Source organism: Caretta caretta, chromosome 12, assembly GCF_965140235.1.
Source record: "Caretta caretta isolate rCarCar2 chromosome 12, rCarCar1.hap1, whole genome shotgun sequence".
Taxonomy (NCBI): Eukaryota; Metazoa; Chordata; order Testudines; family Cheloniidae; genus Caretta; species Caretta caretta.
The window spans coordinates 43,255,722-43,268,201 of record NC_134217.1 but is presented as its reverse complement, the minus strand read 5'-3'; the positions used below and the strand labels follow the sequence as shown (position 1 = coordinate 43,268,201).

At 49.9% G+C, this 12,480-nt stretch overlaps 1 protein-coding gene across 15 annotated transcripts in view; it reads right to left on the bottom strand.

The window, feature by feature from the left end:
- The window catches only part of PMFBP1 (polyamine modulated factor 1 binding protein 1), a 360,702-nt gene that overhangs the window by 237,571 nt on the left and 110,651 nt on the right, over positions 1-12,480 (bottom strand). Inside the window, exon 2 of one of the 15 annotated variants that reach the window (XM_075118512.1) lies at positions 6,422-6,801. The exons of the other annotated variants lie outside the window; for them this stretch is intronic. Within the exon in view, the coding sequence (XP_074974613.1) occupies positions 6,422-6,433 (12 nt within the window). The 5' untranslated portion in view covers positions 6,434-6,801. The remainder of the gene's footprint in view (positions 1-6,421; positions 6,802-12,480) is intronic. 15 annotated transcript variants of the gene reach the window in all.

Here is a 12,480-nt window from a genome sequence, read left to right as displayed (position 1 = left end):
GATCATACTTGGCTAGCAAAGCCCAACAGTTGGCGATTCTGTCTCAAATTAGCCAAAGAATATAATTTTCTTTATAAAAGACTCAAACTTTTCCGTTTCTTTACCTTTGGAGTTGATTTGGGTGGACCAGATTGTTTGCCACTCACACAACTAAAGAACCTGAGATACAGTGATTATAAAAATATTCAAAGCCCCCTGGGAGGACTTGGTATCTGTGGTCTGCTCACTAAGATGTGGCAATGATCAAAGCTGGGGTCTGCCAAAGATCCTTGATAGGATTTAGAATGCCTTCAGTAATGCTCTTTAGTAACTGACCCTGGGAAACCAGATATAATATATCAAAAAATGTATATGATTTTTCTTGTATCACCTCTAGCAGTATCTCCAGGGCACCTGCTATCTTCTTAAGATGGTCTTGGAAAACTTTACAGGCATTGTGATGGGGCGACTGCCCTTCACTGGTATGTAAGGGGTTAAAGTAACCTTGGGGAAGCTGTGCAGGAGGCAGCCAATAAGGAAAAGGCTTGTAGTGCCAGCCAATTAGGGAAAGATTTATTGGAGGAGCCAATCAGGGACAGGTTGGCCCATATAAGAAGGGGCTGCTGAGCAGAGCAGGGGCAGTCACTTTCTGGAGTTTGAGGGAGAAGGACTGGCTGCTTAAAGGGTTGGAGCACCATGGACAGAGCAGTGCTGGGCAGAGTCAGCAGAGTATGAGAAAGCTCCAGCCTGACAACTGCCTAACTGAGGCCCTGATACAAGGTCAGAGGAGGTGCTGGGGCTGCAGGGAAGTGGCCCAGGAAAGGAGACGGTAGAGTTGGAGGAGGGGCAGTATGTGGCTGCTGGCTATAGGGGCCCTAGGTCGGGGCCTGGAGTAGTGGGCAGGCCTGGACTCCCTCCTTTCCCGCACTGGCCACTGAGGGGAATGGCCAGTACACGGACTGCAGTCTGCCACTGAGGCAAGTGGTAGGTCTGAGGACTGTCGATCCCCCGGAAGCGGGGAAAGAACCAAGTGGGGGATAGCTGGAGGGCTGTGTCCAGAAGAGGACACTGCGGTCACGAGAGCGACAGGGGACTTGACGACAGAAGCAGTGGCGGCGAGACACCACGAGATGAGGGCGCACCGGTAAACCAGAGCTAATGCCCAGGATGGCCAGAAGAAGGCGCTGTGGTGGTGAGTCGAACCCTATCACAGGCATCCATTGAAGTCGGAGATGTTGGAATGGCAGCTTCATTGCTGAGGAAGACGACAATGCCATGTTTGTCAACGAGTCTTCCTCTTAAAAATTACCTTCTTCCTCACTTCGTATTTCCTGCTCTTTGTGCAAGCAACCTCAGGTTGAAGTCGCTGAACTCCTCTATGAGGTTCCACTGGAGATTCACCCCCAGGCATGGCGTGATCCACGTTATATGGAATTGAGTCATGAGAGTAAGGGGTCCAAGATGGCCGGCACGGCTATGATTGTATTCCATACAGATGGGGCATATCTGGTGCCAAGGAGGCTGTCTCCATGAGGTTTGAGATCTGTCCAACGCACATCTCCTATGATGAGAGTCAGATTTGGGATGTCGTTATTTTTTCTTCCCAAGACAGTTCAAATGAAATGGAACCAAAAGGGACTTCTATTAGAAGCAGATGATGATGAAATTGTAGAAGACTCCTCCTCTATGGGATGTACTGTCCCACACGGGTTCACAGAAAGTTGCAGAGGACTCAAGAGCACCCAGTGAGAAGTCAGTATTGATGCAGAGGAATGTAATAAAATCTTCATGATCAGTACCTTAGGGTCATACCATAACGGTTTTATAGACTGCAGATAGAGGTGAAACTTCCAGCAAAGGAGATTCAGATTCAGAACAGTCCCTCAAATTCCAGGATGTTTTAAATGAAACTGGAAAGAAGGATGTCTGCACTGAGATAATTGGTACTGAGTTGTTACTAATGTTGAAGCTGGTGCAAAAGAAATTTTCCTTTCTCTAGCCAGTCCTGAGCTAAATGAGATAGACAGTATCAAGTTTCATGGACCACAGGGTGAAAACTGGCAACATATGATCAGTGCAGACCTGGTACTAGGGCATAATTAGCATGCTTAGCATAATTAGGTGCCGACACAGCAGCATATCAAGACTTTAAGACTTATTAAAGTTGCTGGCCATAGCACTCATAACTGGGAGTAGCTTACATGCTGGAGGCTGTGTGTAAGCAGACTAGGAGTGGTTGCTCACACAGCAAAACAGTGTAGAAGGCACCCAGGGTGAAGAATTGAGGGGACACAGCTGTTCAACAGTCCAGATTATACCCTGGATAATAACACAGGGGGGTATAGTGGACAGTGAGCTAAAACACAAGTGGAAAAAAATACCATATTAACAACTACAGCTAATTTGCTAACAACGAACACTCTACCACAGGGAAGCTAAAGGGACACAGAGGTTGTTCTGACTCGCTGCCACAGGCTGTAAAAAGGAACAGAGTGGTGGTTGGGGCTGCTCTGCTCTTTATGCCGCATGGGGCTGCAGGGAGTGCAAGGGCAGGCAGGGCATATGCACGGTCCCTACAGACCAGCCATTGATGGTTAAGAGTCCAATCTCACACGCATGGGACGCATGTGCACCTAGAGTGGGATACACGTGGACAGATATGCAAAGAACTTCTCAGTTTAATCTGAACAAGACACTCTGATCTTTGTGGACTGTGAAGAGATCAGTGCCAGAAAGGACCTTATTAGGTAAGACAGTTCCATTCTGGTTCCTGACCTCTTGGCCCAACCTGTACCCAGAGGGACGCAGTTAGCAGTATGGAGAAATGAGGGAGAAGACAGAGAAAAATCAGACTATTTCCCCCTTCCTGATAGAAAAAAAAAGTCTTTCTTGGTTTAGGGATGAACTTTCCTACCAAAGATGAATCCGTGCAACTTTTAGCACTCAGTGATGACATTAGTGAAGTCGCAAAAAGAAAAGGAGTACTTGTGGCACCTTAGAGACTAACCAATTTATTTGAGCATGAGCTTTCGTGAGCTACAGCTCACTTCATCGGATGCATACCGTGGAAACTGCAGCAGACTGTATATACACACAGAGAACATGAAACAATACCTCCTCCCACCCCACTGTCCTGCTGGTAATAGCTTATCTAAAGTGATCATCAAGTTGGGCCATTTCCAGCACAAATCCAGGTTTTCTCACGCTCCACCCTAACAAAGAAAATAACAGAACACCACTAGCCGTCACCTTCAGCCCCCAACTAAAACCCCTCCAACGCATTATTAAGGATCTACAACCTATCCTAAAGGATGACCCAACACTCTCACAAATCTTGGGAGACAGGCCAGTCCTTGCCTACAGACAGCCCCGCAACCTGAAGCAAATACTCACCAACAACCACATACCACACAACAGAACCACTAACCCAGGAACTTATCCTTGCAACAAAGCCCGTTGCCAACTGTGCCCACATATCTATTCAGGGGACACCATCACAGGGCCTAATAACATCAGCCACACTATCAGAGGCTCGTTCACCTGCACATCCACCAATGTCATATATGCCATCATGTGCCAGCAATGCCCCTCTGCCATGTACATTGGTCAAACTGGACAGGCTCCACGTAAAAGAATAAATGGACACAAATAAGATGTCAAGAATTATAACATTCATAAACCAGTCGGAGAACACTTCAATCTCTCTGGTCACGCAATCACAGACATGAAGGTCGCTATCTTAAAACAAAAAAACTTCAAATCCAGACTCCAGCGAGAAACTGCTGAATTGGAATTCATTTGCAAATTGGATACTATTAATTTAGGCTTAAATAGAGACTGGGAGTGGCTAAGTCATTATGCAAGGTAGCCTATTTCCCCTTGTTTTTTCCTAACCCCTCCCCGACGTTCTGGTTAAACTTGGATTTAAACTTGGAGAGTGGTCAGTTTGGATGAGCTATTGCCAGCAGGAGAGTGAGTTTGTGTGTGTGTGTGTCCGTGTCCCCAGGAAAAAAAAAAAGGGGGGTGGTGGTGAGAAAGCCTGGATTTGTGCTGGACATGGCCCACCTTGATTACCATGCACATTGTAGGGAGAGTGGTCACTTTGGATGAGCTATTACCAGCAGGAGAGTGAGTTTGTGTGTGTGGTTTTTGGAGGGGGGTGAGAGAACCTGGATTTGTGCAGGAAATGGCCCAACTTGATTATCATGCACATTGTGTAGAGAGTTGTCACTTTGGATGGGCTATCACCAGCAGAAGAGAAAGTTTGTGGGGGGGAGGGGAGGGGTGGAGGGTGAGAAAACCTGGATGTGTGCTGGAAATGGCCCAACTTGATTATCATACACATTGTAAGGAGAGTGATCACTTTAGATAAGCTATTATCAGCAGGACAGTGGGGTGGGAGGAGGTATTGTTTCATGTTCTCTGTGTGTATATAAAGTCTGCTGCAGTTTCCACGGTATGCATCCGATGAAGTGAGCTGTAGCTCACGAAAGCTCATGCTCAAATAAATTGGTTAGTCTCTAACGTGCCACAAGTCCTCCTTTTCTTTTCGCGAATACAGACTAACATGGCTGCTACTCTGAAACTTGTGATCAGTGAAGTCCAGGCACCAGTAACACAGCTGTGTGGCACGTCTCTTCTGGAGATAGCCATTGCTCTCTCTGATGAAGCTGCTGCCACAGCTCTGCTCACAACATGAGAATCTAATCCTGGATTTTTTCATCTGTATTGTTCCTGAGGCTCATAGAGGGTGGGGGTGGGGGCTTGTAGCTAGTCCCAGACCATTCAGGCCATCGTAAATTGGGACCCAGACTGTGAATTTAGTTTTAGTGAGAATAGGGAGCCAGTAGTTTCTGAAGCACAAGGGTGGTGGGTTAAACACGGTTGATGTATCTGCGTCAGCTTTTGCTGCTTATGAGATGCATCTGTGAGATATGAATTAACTCTCAGGAACTTAATCAGCCCCTCCCCCCATATCCAAATAGCACTATCACTACATCACTTCAATGTACAACTCCTAAGCGCTTAACTAACCCAGGTTATGCCAAAAAGCAGCGAGAAATTTCTTCTCTCAAGCCTTGTCTTCACAAAGAAATTTTAGAAATAAAATTCCTACAGGTGTAATCAGCAGTTCAGCTGCTCTAGAGGTCGCACCTCTCTGGGGAACCCTACCACAGTCCAGACCCCTGCAACTTCCGGTGTTTTCATCACTCTGTCAATTTAACCTCACCTGAACTAGCGGCAGCTCCCCCCTAAGCTCCTGGTGTAGTCATGGCCCAAGTTTATTCCAGAGTCGCTGCCCTCAACCTACGGCTGTGTATTGTGTGTTTACTTCTCAGAGCACCAGCACCCCGGTGAGACTGGCAGGAGCGTGTAAGCCTCCGGGCACAGTGCTGACTAACCAATTGTGCAAAGCAACTGGTAGAGTTTGCCCCACAACAGGATCTTTTCCCCCTCAAAGTTATCAGCACTTGTTGGGGTGGGGAAACAAGAATCCAAGTAAAATCCAGACAATGTTCAACACTACAGATTTAAGGTTAGTCACATTTCAGGCCCCTGAGGTCCTCACGGGAACACAGATTCATTTTTATTGGAGCATTACTATACAACCAGAGCATGGCGCATGCCCAGGCCAAGCAGGCAGTAACCCTCTTTCACCAGAAATCAGCATGTCAGTGTAAGTGACCCTATGGATAGGGAGGAGGAAAGGGAGGTAAGAAATACTTAGAAAAGCAACCCGTGTTTTCATAGGTGCCGACTTACTCAGATCCCGGGAGGTGCTTGACCCCTGCTCCGCCCCAGGCACCACCCCCGCTCCACCCCTTCCTACAAGCCCTCACTCCCACCCTGCCCCTTCCCACCCCCACCCCAACCCAGGCCCCGTCCCCACTCCACCCCTTTCTCCAACCCCCACCCCAGCTCCACCTCTTCCCATCCCCCCGACCCCCACCTCTTCCCGTCCCTCCCCCTGCCTCTTCCTGCCCCCGCTCCTCCTCCACATGGTGGAATAGCTGATCATGGTGAGCGGGAGGCGCTGGGAGGGAGGGAGGGAGGGGAGCCGATCAGTGGGGCTGTCGGCGGGCAAGAGGCGGAAGTGCTGACCTGCAGGGCTGCCAGTGGGTGCTGAGCATCCTCTATTTTTTTCCATGGGTGCTCCAGCCTCAGAGCACCTCTAGAGTTGGAGCCTAGGCATGTTTTAAATTCCAATATCCTGTGAAGGCACAAGGCTGATCTAGAGCAAGGATAAGCATCTCATCCCTCCTCTTTTGGTAAATGACTTCAGGTATGCGCTAGAGCCCCGTCTCTGTCCCTCCCCGCCCAAACACAGCTTCAAGTATTCAGACCCCACCTCCTCCCTCTCTTTGGTATTTTGGTACATACAATGTGGTGGACTCCTTGGTACCTGTGCCTCTCAGATATAGTTTTGGGTAGGTACACTTACATGATATTCCATGGAGTGGCCTCACTGTTTCTTAGTATTCCAAAATCTGAAACATCCTGTGGTTTATTGATCCACATAACCACACTCTGGCACTGATGTTTATGCATTGATGCATTCTTCCCAACTAGTGCATCAAAACTGGAAGTGAGTGACACCTCGGTCTCCAGTTGGCTGGGTTTAAGTACCGCACAGTGAAAGTGCCCTCACATCCACCAGGAACAGCTTCCCTTTCAACTGTAACTGGCCTTAAATTACCAGTTCGATCCTACAGCTGCTGAACAGGCCAAGAATCATAGCTTCACACAACAGATGCTTCCATCCTCCCTAAGCTGAACACAGCAAAGCAGGTAATCAGGTTCTTCCTCCAGGGAATCCACAGTCTAATGCAAGAAGAAAAGGGAATTATCACTACTGAGCCGCTGCTGCAAGAACAAAGCTCATGCTGTAATCTCCACAGGTTACTCCACAAATATGAATTTGCAAATACCCCTAAACATATCACTTGAGAATACTGTGAACCCCCACCAAGAGTATTCTAGAGCAGGCCCAGGAATCAGAACAAATGAAAACAAGGGGATTCTTGAAGAGTTTGGATGGTTAGGAAACTGCATTTTGGGTTAACAATTTTCCCTTTAACTCTGAGAAGTGATCAATAAAAACAAAGTCTCATCCCTATGTCCTAGTCAGTGGATCAAAGGATTAGAATACTCTTTCATGAGGAGACCAAGAAAGGCTACTCCAGTCCTGGAAGTGGATTGCTAGTTAGCCAGGTACACATCCCAGCTCATTCACCATTACACATACATACTATGGTTCCCCTGAGGACAGGCTTTGGTTACTTTAACAGTTTCCTTTTCTTACAGAAATGCTTCCCCCATCCCGCCCTAAACATAGCCTGAATCACATGTCCTTTCGGGCCCCTCGGTTCAGAGGACTGACATTAAAATAAGGAGACTACTATCACATCCTCACCTGGCCCCTCCTTCCTCCTCTCCCTAGTATGGTCACAATCTCAAACAGAGATTACTGCTTCCTCCCTACATACACACCAATCACACAGACGTTACCAGCTGCCTCCGTCTATTAAAAATGTCATGTTTCCATTACAACCTCCCACTCCTATGTCATAGAATCTCAGGGCTGGAAGGGACCTCAGGAGGTCATCTAGTCCCACCTGCTCAAAGCAGGACCAATGCCAACTAAATCAACTAAATGTCAAGGATCTCATGCTCATAGTAAGCACATTCAACCCTCCAAACCACCACCAAACCCTGCCCCACCTACACTATACCTTTGGGAGCATCACATACTTTCCCACTCCCTGTGTCCAGGTAATGTAGGACATAAATTACAGCCTACCACACTCCCTACACTTATACATATGGCTCTCTCAGCCTGGACACACCTGGGGTCTGCCCTAAAAGAGCCTAGATGCAGCCTATTTCACAGGGGCAGCGTTGCCATGATCTCATGATTTTATCACAACCCTTGAATATTTGGTGGTTTTGTTAAAACCTCAGGCCCTGGAGACATGCAGTAATGTGAGAATATCAGCTTCCGTTTGAAAACATAATTTTCTAGGCTTCCTGGTTGCAAAGGAAAGCTTTAAAACATTAACCTTAAGGCTCAAACCCCAGGCACAAAACAAAAAGATCTACAAGGTATTTTTAATATCTCGTGATTTTTGAGAACTTGAGGTTGGAAATACTGTAGAGAGGGAGTTTTCCAAATCTGATTATTACTTCTTTTAACATAGTCAGGGAAGAGTACAACCTGTACAAAGCCAGAATCTTAGCAGGCTGGCTCCTTACTCTGGTAGGGTGTTTTACCAGCTGTGACATTACAGAAAGATAAACAGTGTGATACCCAATGCAGCCAGACACCTCAAGCGCTAACAAGCAGAAAATAACAGACTGGAAGCAGAAAACAGTACGCCAGTCCTGCCTCACTTTGGGGTGTGTATGGAGGTGTGTAATGGTCCTGTCCCCTGATCATTTGGATATGTGCATGTAAAGTTCCTCTCCCCACCCCACACCCCAGCTTGAAAAGAAGCTAACACAAGCACCTCTGGCAATAACCTGGAGTCCTCAGATCCCCAGATAGAGAGGTTACTTATTTGTATAGTAACTGGAGTTCTCGGAGATGTGTGGTCCCTACCTGTATTCCGCTATGGGTATGCGTGCATGCGCTCCATGCACCTGAGACAGGAAGATTTTTGCTAGCAGTGTCTGTTGATCAGTGCCTGTGCCCTTCCTCTCCTCAAGCTCCAAACCAAGGGTATAAGGGACAGCATGAACCTACCATCATCTCCAGTTCCTTTGCTACGATGAATCTTGAGTAAAGATGCGAAGGAGAGGGGAAGGAGGGTGGACAGTGGAATACAGATAGTGACCATACATCTCAAAGAACTCCAGTTACCATACAGCTAAGTAACCTTTATTCTTCAAGTGCTGGCCCCTACCTGTATTCCTCTTTCTACTGGGGAGAAGGGTGCAAAGACTTGTGTGGTGTTGATGAGTAAGGGACTACTGAGACAAAGGATGCATCAATTCCAGAGGCTTGCACTAGGGCAGGGGTCGGCAATCTATGGCACGCGTGCCAAAGGCGGCATGCAAGCCGATTTTTAATGGCAGGCGCCTGCCTGCCGGCCCCGTTCAGCCTGCTGCCAAACCCAGGCCGGGACCTCGGCAGGCAGCAGCATGCCATTAAAAATCCTGCCCACCCCCACCCCGCAGGGGCAGGGTGAAGAAGCTTGGTCCTACTGGCTGCTGCTGTAGGGCAGGCAAGGTCTCCCCTTCCCCGCCTCTTCCCCCAGTGTGCTGGGTTCCTGCCCCTCCTCCTCTCCCTCCCTGCTGCCGATCAGCTGATGGCCCTTGCGGGGGAGGGGGAGAAGCAGAGCCGCAGTGCGCTGGCGAGGTGAGGATGGGGCCTTGGCGAGGTGAGGATGGACTCAGAGTTATCCTCTCCAGCCCCCTGCCGTGAGCCGCTTTGGGCAGGGGACTCGGAGCACCCCCATCACCCTAGCCCACACCCCCAGCCTCCTGCCCTGACCCCTGCACCCCCGCACGACCCCAGCCTTTACTCCAGCACCCCCCACACATACCCAGCCCCCGCACACCCCACGACTCTTGCACCCCCCACATTCTCACCCCCACCCTGAGTACCAACTGGGAGCTCCTGCACCCCTCCCCCACATTCCTACCTGCACCCCTCACACCAAATGGGAGCTGCCCAGGTAAGCACTCCACACCCAAACCTCCTACCCCAACCCTGAGCCCCCCTTTCATTCTAGCTCCTGGCCAGACTCTGCACCCCAACCCCCAGCCCCAGCCTGCTCTTTCACCCCCAGCCCTGTGCTCAGTGCACTCCCACCCTCAGCTCAGTGCAGAGAGAGCGAGGAAGAGAAGGGCCAGAACCAGGAAGAAGGTAGGTACCCGCTCTATGTGGGCGGGGCCGGGATCCTAGACTGGCCGTGGGATGAGTGGCAGCTCCCAGCCCCAGCTCACCTCTGCCACCCTCGGCCTGAGCAGGAAGCCGCCGCTTGCTTCTCAGCCCTCCCAGGCTTCCCGCGCAAACAGCTGATTCGCGGGAAACCTGAGGGGGAGAAGCCGAGCGGGGCGGCACATTCAGGGGAGGAAGCGGAACGGAGGTGAGCTGGGGCTGGGTGGGGAGCTGCCATTGGGGGCTCTGCACTCACCAAATTCTCCCCGTGGGGGCTCCAGCCCCAGAGCACCCAGGGAGTCGGTGCCTAAGGCACCACTTTTGATGTGATCAGTGGGGGAGCGGCCGCTCCCCCTGCTCCCCCCCTAGTGACGCTCACCTGCTCCTAGGAGCCAGAGGGACCTGCCGGATGCTTCCTGGGAGCTGCCCCAGGTAAGCACTGCCGGGACTCCCCACCTCGCCCCCCCGGCAGGTGCCGCAGGCTCTTAGGGGCAGGGCACAGTGGGCACCCACTACGGTGGCCCACAAGACCCTCCTGCCCAGTTCTGGGGGCAGTCAGGAGTTCCAGGGGGGCATCAAGGAATGCGGGGGGTTGGATGGGGCAGGAGTCCCGGGGGGTGGGGGCGGTCCACAACCCCCTCGTGGGGTGAGGAGGGAACCGGTTGTTAAGATTTTGGCAGCTCATCACTGAGGATAAGGCATGAGCAAACTGACATTCATGGTGTGAAGCAAACCTGCCGCAAACCAGGGCTGCTCGCTCAGCTGCCCTCCCGCAGAGCTGTGGTGAGTCACCACTCAGGCATGCAACAATCCAGCTGCACTACCTGACCCTTCCTGCCTTCAGGCAAGCAGTGTGCAGCCTGGGTCAGATGACCCCCAGGATCAGGTATTTCCGCAACTCTGCCAGAGCTGCCGATCAGTCTGTGCAACAGCACTGCCTGGCCAGGAACCCTCTTGCTGTCTCACAGTGTGTCAGACTCTCTCACCTCCCAGCCTGCTCCTGATCCAGTTCCTGTTCCTGCCCCAGCCTTGCCTAAGCCCTGTTCCAGTCTTGTCCTTGCACTACTCTGACCTTGCTCCGATACTGACCTGCTCCAGCCTTGCCTCTGCCTCCTGACCCCCTCGGACCCTGACTACCCAGCTTCAACTTTTGGCCTGTGTCTGAACTCCAGCTATGGTACTGATTTGGTTTGTTCACAGCCTTTGACCTCTAGGCTGCACCTGGGCTCCAACTAAGGTGCTGTTTTGGCTTGTCTACAGACTCTGATCTTGGGCCTGCCCCCAGCCTGTCCCTCTGCCTAGTCCTGACCCTACATCCAGCTTCAACCACCAGTGTGACTACTAGGCCTGACTATCAGGAGGCAGCATCTGACACATGGGCTCTTTCTGAGCTGATTGATCAAATTGGTCATCCGTTGGAATCTGTCCAGAGGTAGGTAAGCTCTGGCCCTGACAGAGTCTAGAGCTGCTCTGATAAATTGGAACTAAAATGCACTTTTCTGTGTTCACGCACATTCCCAGTGATGCTAGATGACTGGGCAGAGATGAGGCTGATGTCAGTAGCTCCTGATGAGATTTCCCTGTCAATAGCTAATTGTCTAGATAAGGAAAGACTGTCAAGCGGTGTAATTAGAAACGTAGAGCCACTACTGATAGCACCTTTGTAAATACTCTAGACACCGTCTCTAGGCCAAAGGAGAGCGCCCTGTATTGATAATGGATTTGATCTACAGTGAACATCAGGAATATCTTGTGAGAGGGGTGGATGTCTATGAAAACAGGCATCCTTCATATCAAGAGCTGTGAACCAGTCATCGCTGCTTAGGGGCAGAAAGATCGATGCCAGGGTTCCCATCCTGAATCTCAACCTGGATAAAGACACTTAGTTACTGGGAGGTCTAAAATTGGTCTCTTTTTTGGGGGGGATGTGAAAATATTTGGAACAAAATCCCATTCCGGATGGGGCTCTATGGCTCCCCACTGAAGTAGGGAGTCTACTCTCTGAACTAGTATCTCTTGATAGTGGTCCTTGAAAAGGACTGGGGAAGGTGGTTTTGGAGGGGGAGGGGAAAGGAACTCTATGGCATATCTGAAACGAATGATGTAAAGAACCCATTTGTCCGTTATCCACCATGCAGGGGAAAAATTCGGTAGCCAGCCACCAATTTGGATTTCTGAGGTAGGAGTACATGACATCTGAGTTGGTTCACAGCTCTCTGTGATCCTGTCAAAAGTATTTCTTGATGGGAGGTTGTGGTTGGAAGGAACAGTATTGCATTTGTTCCACTGCATCCTCTGTCACTTTCATGGTGGTTCATATCCTCTTTGTGGGTAGAAGGGTTGTAATGCTGCTCTGCGCTTGCATGGTTGTCTATGATACTTCCTACTTGGTGCTGGAGTGTATTTCTCCAGGAAGAGGAGGGTTGCCCTTGAATCTTTTAATTAGTGTAATGACTTATCCATCTTTAACTATATAAACCGTCCCCATCAAAGGACAAATCCTCCACTGTGGATTGAATTTCTAACCCTGAAAATGAAGCCAGGACTGCTGATGCATGATGATTAGAGACACAAGGTGGGTGAGGTAATATCTTTTATTGGACCAATTTCTGTTGGTG